Below are 18,699 nucleotides of genomic sequence, written 5' to 3'. Positions count from 1 at the left end.
ATATATATTATTTTAAAAAACAATAGCCCCTTTTTCTCCCCAACTTCGTGGTATCCAAATTTTGTCTCATCGCTACAACTCCCGTACGGGCTCGGGAGAGACGAAGGTCAAGAGCCATGCGTCCTCCGAAACACAACCCAACCAAGACGCACTGCTTTTTAACACAGCACGCATCCAACCCGGAAGTCAGCCGCACCAATGTGCCGGAGGAAACACCGTACACCTAGCGACCTGGTCAGCGTGCACTGCGCCCGGCCCGCCACAGGAGTCGCTAGTGCACGATGAGACAAGGATATCCCAACCTGCCAAACCCTCCCTAACCCAGATGATGCTAGGCCAATTGTGCGTCGCCCCATGGACCTCCCGGTTGCGGCCGGCTGTGACAGAGCCTGGGCTCCGTCGCGGCCGGGTGCAACAGAGCCTGGGCTCCAACCCAGAGTCTCTGGTGGCACAGCTTCCTTAAGCCATTTTGCCACAACAGCATTTTGCCACAACAACATTTTGCCACTCCAGCAGCAAAGCACCCCCACAACATGATGCTGCCACCCCTTTGCTTCATGGTTGGGATGATGTTCTTCGGCTTGCAAGCCACCCTCTTTTTCCTCCAAACATAACTATAGTCATTATGGCCAACCGGTTCTATTTTTGTTTCATCAGACCAGAGCACATTTCTCCAAAAAGTATGATCTTTGTCCCCATGTGCAGTTGCAAACCGTAGTCTCGCTTTTTTATGGCAGTTTTGGAGCAGTGGCTTCTTCCTTGCTGAGTGGCCTTTCAGGTTATGTTGATATAGGACTTGTTTTACTGTGGATATAGGTACTTTTGTACCTGTTTCCTCCAGCATCTTCACACGGTCCTTTGCTGTTGTTCTGGGATTTGATTTGCACTTTTCGCACCAAAGTACATTCACCTCTAGGAGTCAGAACGCATCTCCTTCCTGAGTGGTATGACGGCAGCGTGGTCCCATGATGTTTATACTTGCATACTATTGTTTGTACAGATGAATGTGGTACCTTCAGGCGTTTGGAAATTGCTCCCATCCAGACTGAACCAGACTTGTGGAGGTCTACATATTTTTTCTGAGGTCTTGGCTGATTTCTTATGATTTTCCCATGATGTCAAGCAAAGAGGCACTGAGTTTGAAGGTAGGCCTTGAAATACATCCACAGGTACACCTCCAATTGACTCAAATGATGTCAATTAGTGTATCAGAAGCTTCTAAAGCCATGACATCATTTTTTGGAATTTTCCAAGCCGTTTAAAAGCACAGTGAACTTAGTGTATGTAAACTTCTGACCAACTGGATTTGTGATACAGTGAAATAATCTGTCTGTAAACAATTGTTGGAAAAATGACTTGTCATGCAGAAAGTAGATGTCCTAACCGACTTGCCAAAACTATAGTTTGTTAACAAGCAACTTGTGGAGTGGTTGAAAAACTAGTTTTAATGACTCCAATCTAAGTGTATAAAAACTTCTGACTTCAACTGTATATAAAGCACAGGAAATCATGTTTTTACTGCATTGGGTCTTTAATAATCTTTGTGTCATCATAATGATATTGGTGATAATGTACTGTTATGGTCCTATAGAAATGTAACATGAAATTAATTTGACCATCATTAATTATTACCCTTACAATACTGGTATTGAGATGTATTCATAATGTGTTCATAATCAATACAAAAAAAATAATATTGTTGTCAGTGTCATAGTGCATGTATCCTTTCTTGTTGATATAATCTCTGCCATGTTCGGTGTGTCAACATAACACAACTACAAGTTTTTCCGCTACTTTGTTAAAATAGCACCAGAGCCTATTACACACACACACACACACACACACACACACACACACACACACACACACACACACACACACACACACACACACACACACACACACACACACACACACACACACACACACACACACACACACACACACACACACACAGAGAGAGAGAGACTGTGAGACAACCGTTCAAACACAGAAACTTGAGCATACAGAGAGAAAATAGCCCCTCTCCTGCCTGCCCAGACGAGTGACTGAAGGGTGACTGAAGGGGGCAGGATAGCAGAGGGCTGGCCACATATGGAGTATTTTTGGTGGGGGGGGGGGGTGCCTGTATTTGGAGTTGTAGGTGGTGGGAGCTAGAAATTAGGGAGGGTGTCTCATTTCATAGACTTGGTTGGACCCTGAATCACTCAAACACTGAACCAAAGTCCACTGACAGACAGACAGCGGACGGAGGGACGGAGGAAAGAGGAAGAGAGAGTAACCTGTGAGCAAAAATCAACAAAGCGAAAGAAAGCCAAGAGAGAAACGAGGAAAGATAAGGAAGAAGAGTGAGTGGAAGAGAGAGAGGTAAAGCATATTGACTGAATTTTTCATCAAATTATTTGCATGTCTAATTTGAGTAATGATTTATCCAACTTGATTAGACAGCCTAATCATAAAGCATTTATATGTAATATGCTTAAGTTGAACTGCTGAGTTTTCGAATTTCACCAGAACTGTACAATTTAACCATCGCCAGTAACACAAAATACAAAGTGTGCAGACACCCAAATAAGTCCCCTTTCAAGCACTTAATCACCTAAAAAAGTGGATGTAAACCCATTCATTTTAGCCTCAACTATGTAGAATCTGAAATTGCATTTTTTTTCACAAACACTCACAGCTCAAACACATTTAATGCGAGGTCAAATTGATATCAGAATGCATACAAGTGATCGCCTACTTGGGAGGGGTAACTCATTCCAGCTCTGACCTCAACATCTATAAATAATCTCTGGACTCTGGAGATACACAATGGAATTCTGACACTGGGGAGGTGGGAGTCAGGCACATGATGGCATTGTGTACCACACAGAGATGTGTTTTGTCACGGTGTCACCTACTCAGATACCTCGGCCATGTTCCAATATCATACCCGCCGACTTTTATTCCATCTCTGCTATTTTTCAGACGTTCATGCCCCATTTTAATTTCTTTCCTCCTTTTGCCTTAGAGTTATAAACTGTTTTCTGTTCCTAAACAAATTGTCTGGGGGCGGCAGGTAGCCTAGTGGTTTGAGCATTGCGTCTGTAACTGAAAGGTTGCTAACAGAGGGAAAGCAGGTAGCCTAGTGGTTAGAGCTTTCGGCCATTAACCGAAAGGTTTTTAGATCCAATCCCCGAGCAAGGCAGTTAAGCCACTGTTCCCCTGTAAGGCCGTCATTGTAAATAAGAATTTGTTCTTAACTGACTTGCCTAGTTAAATTTTAAAAATAAACCATTTGATATTTTTCATAGGATTTGGTAGTAAATCTTTCCTTCATATTATGATCCTTCTTGTCTTCCAATTCTGACTCTCCTCATCCTCAAGACACATTTTCAGTGATGTTTTGGCACAGTCCCAGAGCAAGCCCTAGCCTTTTGGAGGCCCTATGCTTTTGGAGGCCCTATGAGTTAATTTCTTGCAATTCTATACATTTTTCCATGGAACATAGAGAAGATTTTGCCGTTTTAAAGCACTTTTGCTGTTACTCTAAACATTTTCCCATTGTGTGGAGAGAATTCTACTCATTGTGCCATGGGGCGGAGAAAATAATTTGCAGTTTAACAGCTAATTGCCTGCAATTCTACACATTTTGCCATGGGGCATAGTGAACATTTAGCAATTTTAAAGAAAATGTTCTAAAATTCTACACATTTTGCCCCAACTTATGCTATGTTAATATGATATCTGAGTAAGAGTGACAAACAAAATCAATGGGGACCCCCTGGAGGTCAGGGGCCCTGGGCACGTGCCCTGTGACATGTAAAAATCTTCCCAGGGTGAAATATTTCCCGGTCGTTCTGATTGTGTTGTGATTGTGACCACATGTTGTAAAAATGCTCACAGTGTGAAAAACGTCTCTGTGTGGATGGCTGAGCTCACACCCTCTCTCATCATTGTTTTAGCTAGCTAGCTATTATAATTAGCTGTTAGTTGGTCAAGATGGCTTGTTTTCAGAGGTGTGCGGTTTAAGATTGTCTGTATAGCTAAAAAAAAAAATTACAATAATATAAAAGCTCGGTTTTAGCCAAAGTATAAACAACTGTTTCACATCTCCACTAGTTACTTTTGATAACAAACGTATTGAGCTAGCAATCTGCCATTCCGTATATCACATGATAGGCTGCACTAGCTAGCTAGCACAACTAGCTAGCTTATAAATGTACCCACAGCCTCTCACATTACCAAAAGCCTACAGCACCGTGGTAGCCTCTGCTGAAGCAAACCTTGAGTGGAAAGTAAATGGCAGCACTGCAAATAAATGCAATGCTAATTTGTGGTAAAGCCAAATCAACTATCAAAGATGTATATAACTAACCCATGGTACTGCAATTTCTCCAAAAGCATCTGTTTCTGCTGTCATTTGTCACTTGGGTGAGCTCTACTGTCATAATGTGGAACTGAAGTTTGTCGCCAGAATATTGCCAAGGCGAAAGCAAGTCCTTGATGTCCTGTATGGCCATATGCTTAATCCGTAGGTTGATAACTCAAAATGACAGTGAAATATTTGAGCGAACAGATTTTATTTCCTTGTATACAGGGAAGAGACATTACAGGCTATCCAAAATTAAACTATCATCGTCCCTCCTGGCAGGTACCAAACCAAAATAATTAGCTGTGTAAACAAGTCACATCTCAGTGATCTGCTATTAGTATAGCAGATGTTTGACACTTTAGAATACAAATACAATGAGTAGATATGCCCCCCCCACCCCACACCAAATTGAGATGCTGACCTACAAAAATTAAGTAATACATTTCTGTATACTTCCAACCATTTACAGTAATAGAATTAACCAAGGTTCAGCACTATGGCTGTTTTTACACAGGAAGCCCAATTCTAAACTATTGCCATAAACAATAATTGGTCAAAATACCAATTAGTAGGAAAATAATTAGAAATGGGCTGCCTGTGTAAAAGCAGCCAATGTGGGTTCCTCAACCCTCCCTGAAGAAGGTGCTGAAATGTAGGTTCTTTCCATTCAATCAGGGGTGTCAAACTCATTCCATGGAGGGCCTGGAGCACATGGCAAACTCATTCCATGGAGGCTCTAGAGCAGGTGGTAAACTCATTCCATGGAGGGCCTAGAGCACGTGGTAAACTCATTCCATGGAGGCCCTAGAGCAGGTTGTAAACTCATTCCATGGAGGGACTAGAGCAGGTGGTAAACTCATTCCATGGAGGGCCTAGAGCAGGTGGTAAACTCATTCCATGGAGGGCCTAGAGCAGGTGGCAAACTCATTCCATGGAGGGCCTAGAGCAGGTGGTAAACTCATTCCATGGAGGGCCTAGAGCAGGTGGTAAACTCATTCCATGGAGGCTCTAGAGCAGGTGGTAAACTCATTCCATGGAGGGCCTAGAGCACGTGGTAAACTCATTCCATGGAGGCCCTAGAGCAGGTGGTAAACTCATTCCATGGAGGGCCTAGAGCACGTGGTAAACTCATTCCATGGAAGCCCCTAGAGCAGGTGGCAAACTCATTCCATGGAGGGCCTAGAGTACGTGGCAAACTCATTCCATGGAGGGCCTAGAGTACGTGGCAAACTCATTCCATGGAGTGCCTAGAGTACGTGGCAAACTCATTCCATGGAGGGCCTAGAGTACGTGGCAAACTCATTCCATGGAGGGCCTAGAGTACGTGGCAAACTCATTCCATGGAGTGCCTAGAGTACGTGGCAAACTCATTCCATGGAGGGCCTAGAGTACGTGGCAAACTCATTCCATGGAGGGCCTAGAGTACGTGACAAACTCATTCCATGGAGGGCCTAGAGTACGTGGCAAACTCATTCCATGGAGGGCCTAGAGTACGTGGCAAACTCATTCCATGGAGGGCCTAGAGCAGGTGGCAAACTCATTCCATGGAGGGCCTAGAGCAGGTGGCAAACTCATTCCATGGAGGGCCTAGAGCAGGTGGCAAACTCATTCCATGGAGGGCCTAGAGCAGGTGGTAAACTCATTCCATGGAGGGCCTAGAGCACGTGGTAAACTCATTCCATGGAGGCTCTAGAGCACGTGGCAAACTCATTCCATGGAGGCTCTAGAGCACGTGGTAAACTCATTCCACGGAAGGCAGAGTGTCTGTGGGGTTTCGCTCCTTCCTTGTACTTATTATACCTGGTTGTCTACGTCTTAATTGAAAGGAAAAAACTAAAAACCCGCAGACACTAGGCCAGGAGTTAGGCTGAAAACACGCAGACACTCAGCCCTCCGTGGAATGAGTTTGATACATGTGCATTAAATGGTTAGAGTATACACTGCGTGTCTGACTTTATTACTATGCAAGTAAACAAACCCTTTGGCTAGTTTGAGCCAAGTGCTAACAAAGTAACAAGAAGCAGACCCCTAAACAGTAAGAGGAAAATAAGAAATATAGGCTATATTTTCAGAAAACAAAACAGTTATGAAATCCTATGTGCAACTATAACACATTGACGAGATTTACGTGACGTGATGAGCGAGACATACTGTAAGACTGGTGTGCTGGTGCTTCAATATGACGATGGCATTGCATACATACAAAATAAAAAGCCTACATGTCAATGGGGATGTGCATCTTTCCCTTTCAAGACAATTGAATATCAAGATACCTGGACTTCAATACGATAGAGGAACAATACATTTTAGGTTGAACCTACCTAACCACACTAATGATGATTACAGTTGAACACGATGCACAGTACATCGGACAAGGCAGAGAATGTTGGCTAGCTCCGATATGGACCGCTTAGCCTCTCAAATGAACATGTAGATGCAACCAAATAGTGAAATAACATTTTTAAAAGTTATGGGGAGGCAATATGTGTAAGGATAACTAAATACAGCCTTGCCAAACTAAACCCCTCACGCTTCTGCATAATCCACACTGTGACCTGTAACCTAAGAATGCATACAGAGATGGTGCATTGACTGAAAAAATGTACACTTGTAAAACACAAAAACATCCAATACCACATTGCATTACCTCACAGAACATAACTTCTGAGATGAAGTAGAAGTCCTTCCCCAGCAGTGTGACGACCCTGAATACAGTGCATTCAGAAAGTAATCAGACCCCTTGACTCTTTCCACATTTCCTATTACCACATTTGGTTACGTTACAGCTGTGTTCTAAAATTGATTAAATTGTTTTTTATAAAATAAAAAAAACGGAAATATCACATTTACAAAAGTATTCAGATCCTTTACTCAGTACTTTGTTGAAGGATCTTTGGCAGTGATTACAGCCTCAAGTCTTCTTGGGTATGATGCTACAAGCTTGGCACACCTGTATTTGGGGGAGTTTCTCCCCTTCTCTGCAGATCCTCTCAAGCTCTGTCTGGTTGGATGGGGAGCGTCACTGCACAGCTATTTTCAGGTCTCTCCAGATATGTTCGATCAGGTTCAAGTCTGGGCTCTGGCTGGGCCACTCAAGGACATTCAGAGACTTGTCCCAAAGCCACTCCTCTATTTTCTTAGCTGTGAGCTTAAGGTCGTTGTCCTGTTGGAAGGTGAACCTTCGCCCCAGTCTGAGGTGCTGAGCGCACCTCAGACTGTAGGTAGGTTTTCATCAAGGATCTCTGTACTTTTTATGTTCATCTCTCCCTCGATCCTGACTAGTCTCCCAGTCCCTGCCGCTGAAAAACATCCCAACAGCATGATGCTGCCACCACCACGCTTCACTGTAAGGATGGTAACAGGTTTCCTCCAGACTTGACACTTGGCATTCAGGCCAAAGAGTTCAATCTTGGTTTCATCAGACCAGAGAATCTTGTTTCTCATGATCTGAGACTCCTTTAGGTACCTTTTGGCAAACTCCAAGCTGGCTGTCATGTGCCTTTTACTGCGGAGTGGAAATTGTCTGGCCACTCTACCACGAAGGCCTGATTTGTGAGGACAGACGCTGGGAGACGAGAAGCAAGAAGCGCTTTTGCGCATAACAATGGTGACAGGTGTGCCCTCGAGCGCCAGAGAGGGGGAGCGGGAGCAGGCATGACATGATTGGTGGAATGCTGCAGAGATGATTGTCCTTCTGGAAGGTTCTTTCTTCTCCACAGAGGAACTCCCTGACCAAGGCCCTTCTCCCCAGATTGCACAGTTTGGCCAGCTCTAGGAAGATTTTTGGTGGTTCCAAACTTCTTCCAATAAAGAATGATGGAGGCCACTGTGTTCTTGGGGACCTTCAATGCTGCAGAAATGTTTTGGTACCCTTCCCCAGATCTGTGCCTCAACACAATCCTGTCTTGGAGCTCTATGGACAATTCCTTCGACTTCATGGCCTTGTTTATGCTCTGACATGCACTGTTAGTTGTGGGACCTTATATAGACAAGTGTGTCCCTTTCCAAATCATGTCCAATCAATTGAATTTACCACAAGCAGACTCCAAACAAGTTGTAGAAACATCTCAAGGATGATCAATTGAAACAGGATGCACCTGAACTCAATTTCAAGTCTCATTCAAGGGTTTTTCTTTATTTTTTAAAACTATTGTCTACATTGTACAATAATAGTCAACACATCAAAACTATGAAATAACACATAAGGAATCATGTATTAAACAAAAGTGTTAAACAAATTAAAATATATTTTATATTTGAGATTATTCAAAGTTGCCACCCTTTGCCTTGATGACAGTTTTGCACATCCTTGTCATTCTCTCAACCAGCTTCATGAGGTAGTCACCTGGAATGAATATCAATTAACAAGTGTGCCTTGTTAACTTGTGGAATTTAGTTCCTTCTTAATGTGTTTAAGCCAATCAGTTGTGTTGTGACAAGGTAGGGGTGGTATACAGAAGATGGCCCTATTTTGTAAAAGACCAAGTCCATATTACGGCAAGAACAGCTCAAATAAACAAAGAGAAACGACAGTCCATCATTACATTAAAACATGAAGGTCATTCGATCTAAAAAAAAAATCTTCAAGTGCAGTCGCAAAAACCATCAAGTGCTACGATGAAACTGGCTCTCATGAAGACCGTCACAGGAAAGGAAGACCCAGAGTTACCTCTGTTGCAGAGGATAAGTTCATTAGAGTTAACTGCACCTATGATTGCAGCCCAAATAAATGCTTCACAGAGTTCAAGTAACAGACACATCTCAACATCAACTGTTCAGAGGAGACTGAGTGAATCACCTGACCTCAACCCAATTGAAATGTTTGGGATGAGTTGGACCGCAGAGTGAAGGAAAAGCAGCTGACAAGTGCCCAGCATATGTGGGAACTCCTTCAAGACTGTTGGAAGAGCATTCCAGGTGAAGCTGATTGAGAGAATACCAAGGGTGTGCAAAGCTGTAATCAAGGCAAATGGTGGCTACTTTGAAGAATCTAAAATCTTCTGACACTTTTTTTGGTTACCTTATGATTCCATATGTGTTATTTCAGAGTTTTCATGTCGTCACTATTATTCTACAGTGTAGAAAATATAAAAAATAAAGAATTTAATGAGTAGGTGGGTTCAAACTTTTGACTGGTAAATAAGTGTCACGCTGGTATAAATGATTCAGGAGACAGTACATACAAGTACTATTCAGTGCGAATAGGCGACAGGTGTGCGTGATGAAAGTTCTGGAGGGATTCGTGACAATAAGGTATTTCTGTTTTCGCTTTGTCATTATGGGGTATTGTGTGGAGATTGATGAGGATTTTTATTTATTTAATCCATTTTAGAATAAGGCTGTTACGTAACTAAATGTGGAAAAAATACTTTCAATTGAAAAAGTAGAGCCAAGTCTTTGCAATCTCAAAAAATCTCCTCACATCAAACCTCAGCACTTTGACGCACGAGTCCGGATTGGCAGATGAAGCAAATTGGTCGGGCCCCGAGCTATTGCTTAGTAGCTAGGGCAGGCTCTGCACACTCCAATACACATTTGAGAAGTTGCCGACACCCCATCCTCCCAACAATAAACTCTGCCTCAGACCTCAACTACCTTGTAGAGTTTTTCTCTGAACTTTGTGTTTTAAAATAGCCCCGGTCAGTCCAGTGAACGATGCCTGTGACTGAGCTGTGTTCCCCCCACATGGAGATGGGGACAGGATAGCAGCTGTTGCTGGTGTCATATGAAAGAGAGCTGACACAGTTAGAGTTAGTTACAGGCCAAAGGGAGGGTGTGAGGAGCCACCTAGCAGGATGTCGCAACCATAGAATCAGGAATTAAAACTGTCAGACCCCCCTCCCCACTCCCCAAAGAGATGAAACAGCAGTCACCAGTGATGTACTATACCACTACTACTAGTAGTAAAAGACTTTACAAAATCGAGTAGATGGCCAGAGGCGAAAGGCCACCCCTTACGTAAGATTTGTTCTGGGTACCAAAATTATAGCCTACAGTTACTGACCTATAGCTGGTTCTGAGATGAGAGCTATTGGAATGATGGGGGAAAGAGATCCCTGAGAGTCTGACCTAAATTGTTCATCTGCTCGGCATTGAGAAAAGTGCAAGTGAAGATAAGCATCCACCTTGAAACGTCAACGACGCAAGTTTAGGCTGCTTAAGAAAGTACCTGATATATCTGAGATCCCTTTCTTAGATCGTCTCTCCTGGTGTGCAAGAACCTGACCACCAAAGGAAGCCATTTACAAAGGACTTAGAATATTCAACAAAATTCTACCAGTGTAGCGAACAATGTGATGGGACGGCATCAAATGAAAAGAACCTTCTCATGGCACATAACCCTCACAAATATCTGGAACAGAGGTTGGTGGGAGTCACAGCTGCTGTGTCATCCTCCACACTGGGCGCCCCATGGCAACGACACAACAGTATCACAAAATCAGACGTCATCAAGGGAACCAACAATGGCACCACATCTATTTATTAAATGAAATGCCTAAGCCTGTCACTTAAAACTGGTACTTAATATATCATAGCACATTGAGGAGATGTACACCATTTTGATAGGTCAAGGATGATCGGTGACCCATATATCCACTGTTTCTGCAGGTGATCTTTAAACAACAGTCTGGACATAAATAGCGTTGGCTGAGAGTTCATTTCCGGCAGGATCCCCATGTATGTGTTTTCATAACGCACGTGGTGGAAAGCACCTGCACTCTGACATACTGTTATACGCTCTAGCCATGGAAATATATTATGTTTACTGAGAACATCAGCAGCATGGAGTGAAACCGCTGATTTGGTATTTGAGAGAGAGTAAAATATTTCCTTTCACACAAACATGTACGAATAGAAACAGAAATTCAACATGCTCTTTACAAACCTAGTGATATTTCGCAGCAGATTAATAGATTAAAAAAAGAGGCATGAAGCAAAATGAGACTCTTTGCCCAGAGTAGAACACTCAGGGGTCAATTTCACAACAAATCAAATTAAGTCAAATTTTATTTGTCACATGCGCAGAATACAAAAGCTGTAGACATTACTGTGAAATACAAACTTACGACCCCTTTCCCAACAATGCATAGTTAAAAATAACAATAACACAGGGAATAAAATACACAATAATTAAGCTTTATACAGGGAGTACCAGTACCAGATCAATGTGCAGAAGTACGAGGTATTTGAGGTAGATATGTACACGAAGGCAGGGTAAGGAATGTGACTAGGCATCAGGATAGATAATATATATATATATATATATATATATATATATATATATATATATATATATATATATATATATATATATATATATATATATATATATATTTTAAACAACAGTAGCAGGAGCATTTCCAAGCCTTGGTCCTTTAATGTTGATGATAATGATCCGTACCTTTTTGTAATCAAAGGGCGAGTCATGATTACGTTGTTCCTCCGTATGACCCTTTTAATTGCCTGGGATCCTTTTTGTATTGCCTCTGAATACAAAGTGATTGTATTTGTCCCTGCCTGTCCTGTTGTCAGAGCGAATGGGGTGAATTGCTCGAGTGTCAATTTTAACTGGGCCTGGACAGGGAGGCAAGGCCACCATAGAGATCAGAGTTTTATGTCGATGAAGGCCACAGCCACAGATTGTCCTTCTGTGTTTGTTTACAAAGGGATAAGTGATAAATTAAGGTTATTTTGGTGTAGTGAGTCAAATCACTGGGAGGGTATGATGAGGAAGCAGAGAGGGGGTATACTGGGTAATAATCCAAGCAACAGGGACGCTGTCATGCTTGCTTTGCCCTTAGTGTGTTTTTAGGTGACATGACCCAATTTGTAAGTCGCTCTGGATAAGAGCGTCTGCTAAATGACTTCAATGTAAATGTAAATGAGTATATCTTGTGTGTCTGTGACTGAATGTGCCATAATCTCCACCCAGCACAGCCAGAAGAGGACTGGCCACCCCTCAGAGCCTGGTTCCTCTCTAGGTTTCTTCCTATGTTCCTACCTTTCTAGGGAGTTTTTTCCTAGCCACCATGCTTCTATATCTGCATTGCTTGCTATTTGGGGTTTTAGGCTGGGTTTCTGTACAGCACTTTGTGACATCAGCTGATGTAAAAATAGCTTTCTAAATACATTTGAGCTAGCGCGATGTGTGTATTTTTCCAGGTATGTGTTGCTTAATTTGCTGTGATGAGTGAGACTTTGAAATTAAGTTTACATTTTTTTGGAAGAAACATGTATACATAGCATGTATAAACAACTTTTATACAGAATTTCAAATTCAAAACTACTAAAACAGTCAGAGGAAACTAAGGGAATATAAATAGTCATATTTTTCAAATGTGCTTAGTAGTACAACAATCTACGGTTCTAAGGGAAGTTGGTTAATTTAAGCAGAGCCTTACATAGTGTGGCTAAACTTACCTCAGGAAAACTCCCCTCGTATTTCTCAAGTTCTTCTATAGGGTCATTTAAAACATTAATTAGATTCCCATTTGTTCTGCTGCTGAAATACACTGTGAGTCGGTGTGTGAGTATGAATACAAGCACATCGGGCTGCTATAAATCATGAACCTGACACTGGATTTCTGGAAGCCGGAAGCCCCCCCCCCCCCCCAAACACCCGCACCTGTCAGTCACATCCCCCTCTTTTTTAAAGAGTATACAGTATGATGTTATTGTGTTGCCATGGTCTTTTTCTCTGATGTGATACTCAGTGCTTTTTCTCTGATGTGATACTCAGTGCTTTTTCTCTGATGTGATACTCAGTGCTTTTTCTCTTTTTTTCAGGTCCTGTGTGCTGTCTCACTGAAACAAACAAACCAACCCACCTAAACACCGTGTCTGTCAATCTGTCCTCTTCGAACCCCTTCTGTCAGCAGTAGGAATACATAGTTAACCCTCCAGCCAGTCTGTGTCTGACTGTTCTTCAGTGTTTCAGTGGTTGTGTTCATCAGTAAAGAAAGTCCACCTTATCACAGTCAGTAAAGAGTCCGTTTTGTCAGTTTGTTGATTAGTTGGTCCGTCAGCAAGTGAGTAAGAGTCCTCATCCCTCAGTGCTTCAGTCAGCGCTCAAGAACCAAAACCTTTAAAACCATACTGTCAAAGTAACCGTCGCCATGGCCCCCAAGAAGAAGGCCAATCGCACAAAGAAGATTACCCCGGAGCCAGTCATCTCCCAGGTATCCACTGTCACCACACAGATGGCAGGAGGAGTGGTGGTGGTGGAAGGTGTGAAGAAGATCGAGGAGATGGCCGCACTGGACATCGTACAGCTTAACCATTTCAACCTCCCCCTGCCCCCTCCCGCCATCAAGCCCGGAGAGAAGGGCCTGGGCCTGGGCTGTGAAGTGACCCGCCCCCTCCACGGAAACGCCCTGCTGGAGGAGGTGAGCCGCATGCGCCAGGAGCGCTTCCTCACCGACCTGGAGCTGGCCTGTAAGACCAAGGCCTTCGACGTGCACAAGCTGGTCATTTCCTCCGTCAGCCGGTACTTCCGGGAGATCCTGGCCAAGGACCCCGGAATGAAGCGTCTAGAGTTACCTTCACTCTCCCCCCTCGGTAGGTTTCAAACTAACCCGCCTAACATATAGCTGCTATCTATCAGAGGTATCTATTATCTATCTATTATCTATTAGAGGCAGCAGCAAGAGTCTTGTTTGGGAACTTAAGGACTGTGTTCAGTCCAAATATTTCTCAAAGTCCGCATCAATAGACAAGAACACATGGATAAAGCGATGATGTTTTCCACTTATTCCCAGGCCTGGCCAACGTGATCACCTTCGCCTACCTGGGCCGCGTCCACATGTCCCTGTACACCATCGGCTGCACTGTGTCCGCCGCTGCCACCCTTCAGATCCCCCAGTTGCTCCAGATGTGCATGGACTTCCTGCTGGCCGAGATGAACGTGCAGACGTGCGTATACGTGTGGAACATCGCCGCCGCCTACGGCCTGTTTCCCGTGCGCGACGCGGCCCGCCGCTTTGTGCTGGAGAACTTTGTCGCGTTCACCGAGACGCCCCTGTTCAACCAGCTGACCCTGGAACAGATCACAGCCTTCCTCCAGGAGGACAGCCTGCTGCTGCCATCTGAAGTCACCGCCTTCCAGGTCAGCTCCGCTCACCACGCTTTAACCCTACTTTTTCTGCCTGTAATAACTGACCTAGGATCAGGTCTCCTCGTTCCCTACCCCCAAATGCAGCCATTTTGAGCTCAACCTAAATCCAGCCTCAGACCAGCTGTTAAGGACATGATATAGCCACATGACCTTAGTACACAGACACTTGCCAGACTGTGACATCCTACTATGAATAGAAATACTCAGTCAGTATAAATCACTGTATGTATAGTTATTAATACACAATACCAGTAGGGATGAGAGACATAGCAAGGAGGCAGAGAGGGAGCGGTATTTATAAAACAAACAGAATTCTAAGTATAGAACTGGTTTCATTCGACCACAGTTGGCCATGAAATGGCTGGACTTCGACCCCAAGCGTCAGGTGCACGCCGCCGAACTGCTGTCCCACGTGCGCTTCGAGACCATCCCTGCCAGCGAGCTGGTCAGCGAGATCCAGCCTGTGGCGAGAATGATGATGGACCCTCACTGCCACCGCCTGCTGGTGGACGCCATGAACTACCACCTGCTGCCCTACCAGCAGAACACGCTGCAGTCTCGCCGCACGCAGGTGCGTGGCGGACAGGCCACCCTTCTGACTGTTGGGGGGCGTCCCTCCGTCACCGAGCGGGCACTGAGTAGAGTGGTGAGTGTGGGGGGTGATCTGATGGTGGGCTAAACATTAGGCAGAGGTCAAACGCATGATGAAGAAGTAAACCAACATTTTAGAATACTTCTGCACCACCAATCACCATGATTCAACAGTATTATCCTTGATTCAACCGTATTATCCGTGATTCAACAGTATCATCCGTGATTCAACCGTATTATCCAAAATGAGAAGTGCTACGTTGTTGACGTTGGTTCCCTTCCAGGTGCTATGGAGAGACCCACGTGAGGGTGTGGCCACCTGGCGCCACCTGTCCCAGCTGCCCGCTAAGAGCTTCAACCAGTGTGTGGCTGTGATGGACGGCTTCCTGTACGTGGCCGGAGGAGAGGACCAGAACGATGCACGCAACCAGGCCAAGCACGCTGTCAGCACCCTCAGCAGGTACACCGTAAATGTATCATACTGTAAATATAATGAGCCAGTGTTATGTGGCATACTTGACTGTTCCTTGATTATGGGTAGATTTAATTTCACTTTAGACAAATCAAAAGTGTCCATCTCTTGCTCCTCAGGTACGACCCTCGCTTCAACACCTGGTTGCATCTGGCTAGCATGCGCCAGCGCCGTACCCACTTCAGCCTGGTGGCCACTGGCGGGCGCTTGTACGCCATTGGCGGCCGCAACGTGGAGGGCCTGCTGGCCACCACCGAGAGCTACCTGCCCTCCTCCAATACCTGGCAGCTCAAAACGCCCATGGAGGTGCCACGTTGCTGCCACGCCAGTGCCGTGCTGCCCTCCGGAGACATCCTAGTGACCGGCGGCTACATCAACTGCGCCTACTCGCGCTCCGTGGCCTGCTACAACATTGAGACGGACACCTGGAGTGAGAAGGCCAGCCTGGCGAGCCCCCGAGGATGGCACTGCTCCTCCACCCTGGGAGGGAAGGTGTACGTGGTGGGTGGTAGCCAGCTGGGCCCCAGCGGAGACCGCGTGGACGTCCTGTCCATGGAGGTGTTCTCCCCAGAGAACGGTGAGTGGAGCCAGGCCTCCCCCTTGCCCCTGGGCGTGAGCACGGCAGGCCTGTCACCCCTCGGGGAACAGCTTTACCTGATGGGTGGCTGGAACGAGGCCGAGAAGCGCTACAAGGCGGCCGTGCAGAAGTACACCCCGGCAACAGACAGCTGGTCCATGGGGGAGGATCTGCCCGAGGCCACTGTGGGTGTATCCTGCTGCGCCCTGACCCTCCCACCCCGCCACACCCCCCGCAGGCAACAGCACCACAACACTCCAGCAACCAAGGAGGAGCAGCCACAGAGAAAGAGCCATGTGGTCCCACAGCCCATCACTGCCTGAGAGATTTAGAAGAAGAGGTGAAGAGAGCGAAGGGAGGTTGATAGAAGGGAGGAGTGACAGAGAGCAAGAAGTTGAGGAGAGGTAGGAACAGAGAGCTGTCGATAGAGAATCAGAGCCGTAGAACAGGAAAGATGGAAGGGATAACTATTCACTTATTCTAAAATTGATTACATGTTTGTTATCATCAATCTACACACACTAACTCATAATGACAAAGAAAAAATAGGATTTTAGACATTTTTGCTAATTTATTTAAAATAAAATCTAAAATATGACATTTACATAAGTATTCAGACCCTTTACTCAGTACTTTGTTGAAGCACCTTTGGCAGCGATTACAGCCTTGAGTCTTCTTGGGTATGATGCAACAAGCTCTGTCTGGTTGGATGGGGAGCGTTGCTGCACAGCTATTTTCAGGTCTCGATCGGGCTCTGGCTGGGCCACTCAAGGACATTCAGAGACTTGTCCCAAAGCCACTCCTCTATTTTCTTAGCTGTGAGCTTAAGGTCGTTGTCCTGTTGGAAGGTGAACCTTCGCCCCAGTCTGAGGTGCTGAGCGCACTGGAGCAGGTTTTCATTAAGTATCTCTGTACTTTGCTCCGATCCTGAAAAGTCTCCCAGTCCCTGCCACTGGTAACAGGTTTCCTCCAGACTTGATGCTTGGCATTCAGGCCAAAGAGTTCAATCTTGGTTTCATCAGACCAGAGAATCTGGTTTCTCATGATCTGAGACTCCTTTAGGTACCTTTTGGCAAACTCCAAGCTGGCTGTCATGTGCCTTTTACTGAGGAGTGGAATCTGTCTGTCCACTCTACCACGAAGGCCTGATTTGTGAGGACAGACGCTGGGAGACGAGAAGCAAGAAGTGCTGTTGCGCATAACAATGGTGACAGGTGTGCCCTCGAGCGCCAGAAAGGGGGAGCGGGAGCAGACATGACATGATTGGTGGAATACTGCAGAGATGATTGTCCTTCTGGAAGGTTCTTCTCCACAGATGAACTCTGTCAGAGTGACCTCCCTGCTCCCCCTCCCTGCTCCCCCTGGTCACCTCCCTGACCAAGGCCCTTCTCCCCAGATTGCACAGTTTGGCCAGGCGGCCAGCTCTAGGAAGAGTCTCGGTGGTTCCAAACTTCTTCCAATAAAGAATGATGGAGGCCACTGTGTTCTTGGGGACCTTCAATGCTGCAGACATTTTTTGGTACCCTTCCCCAGATCTGTGCCTCAACACAATCCTGTCTTGGAGCTCTATGGACAATTCCTTTGACTTCATGGCCTTGTTTATGCTCTGACATGCACTGTTAGTTGTGAGACCTTATATAGACAGGTGTGTCCCTTTCCAAATCATGTCCAATCAATTTAATTTACCACAAGCAGACTCCAATCAAGTTGTAGAAAAATCTCAAGGATGATCAATGGAAACAGGATCCACCCGAGTCTCATAGGAAAGGGTATGATTACTTATGTAAATAAGGTATGTTTTAATACATTTGCTAAAAACCTGTTTTCACTTTTTAATTATGGGTTGTGTGTAGATTGAGGATTTTTTATTTAATCCATTTTAGAAAATGGGGGGGGGGGTTCTGAATACTTTCCGAAGGCATCAACCTATGGTTGATGAATGTGAAAATGACAATCCATTTGCGGCATGTATGAAATATGTATTGCAGTTAGCAAGGTGGAACTGATATGATTACGCAAATGTGTTTGTGTGTATGTGCGTGCAAATGTACATACTAGAGTGAATGTGTGTTTGGGTGTTAAATGGAGACATAAGCTTTTGACAAATATTGCAATACAATTTCCAGCAAAATTCTTCCCAGTAAAATTAGCTCAATAAAAGTAAAGTAAAGTTAATAGTATTTAAACATGTTAAGTGCAATGTAATACAAGAGTTGCAATGACTGCTGGAGTCAACTTTATAGGGAAAAGTAATTTTACAATGTCATCCACTGACTTAAACAGGTAGAGAATGTATGAGCAAGACCATGGCCTGGCAAACTAGTGATACATTTACGGCCCGGATTCATAGATCTCAGAATTCCCACCTACCAAAGACAGCCAACATAACAAAGCAGACCTTTTTGGTAATATTTGGCACTTAAGTAGTCAGATTTGGAAATTAAATGGGTTTCTCTTTAGAGATTTGGTTCAGGTCATTTTGTAGTTAGGCCCAGGATTTCAGCTCCTGCTCACGTGTTTGTGTTCGATCAGCGTCCTCCATCCAGGTGATACAATGACAAGCTACCAGGGTATGGAATCAGTGAAAC

The 18,699-nt window shown here is 44.7% G+C and overlaps 1 protein-coding gene across 1 annotated transcript; it reads left to right on the top strand.

Moving 5' to 3' along the window:
- Nucleotides 1-2,200: 2,200 nt before the first annotated feature.
- Nucleotides 2,201-16,711, top strand: klhl43 (kelch-like family member 43). The gene is made up of 6 exons (XM_046325357.1): nucleotides 2,201-2,367; nucleotides 13,145-13,915; nucleotides 14,116-14,462; nucleotides 14,818-15,117; nucleotides 15,347-15,522; nucleotides 15,654-16,711. Exons 2-6 carry the CDS (start codon nucleotides 13,474-13,476, stop codon nucleotides 16,432-16,434), a joined length of 2,046 nt encoding a protein of 681 aa, XP_046181313.1. The 5' UTR covers nucleotides 2,201-2,367; nucleotides 13,145-13,473; the 3' UTR covers nucleotides 16,435-16,711.
- The last annotated feature ends 1,988 nt before the right edge of the window (nucleotides 16,712-18,699 follow it).

The sequence above is a fragment of the Oncorhynchus gorbuscha genome, linkage group LG24, assembly GCF_021184085.1.
Source record: "Oncorhynchus gorbuscha isolate QuinsamMale2020 ecotype Even-year linkage group LG24, OgorEven_v1.0, whole genome shotgun sequence".
Classification (NCBI taxonomy): Eukaryota; Metazoa; Chordata; class Actinopteri; order Salmoniformes; family Salmonidae; genus Oncorhynchus; species Oncorhynchus gorbuscha.
This window is presented reverse-complemented; position numbering and strand designations above follow the sequence as displayed.

Excerpts from the sequence above, each read along its gene's own strand:
- klhl43 (XM_046325357.1), top strand. The coding sequence starts at position 13,474 with ATGGCCCCCAAGAAGAAGGCCAATCGCACAAAGAAGATTACCCCGGAG. Across the intron at positions 13,916-14,115 it reads ACCTTCACTCTCCCCCCTCG|GCCTGGCCAACGTGATCACC; the intron begins GTAGGTTTCAAA and ends ACTTATTCCCAG. Across the intron at positions 15,523-15,653 it reads GCTGTCAGCACCCTCAGCAG|GTACGACCCTCGCTTCAACA; the intron begins GTACACCGTAAA and ends CTTGCTCCTCAG.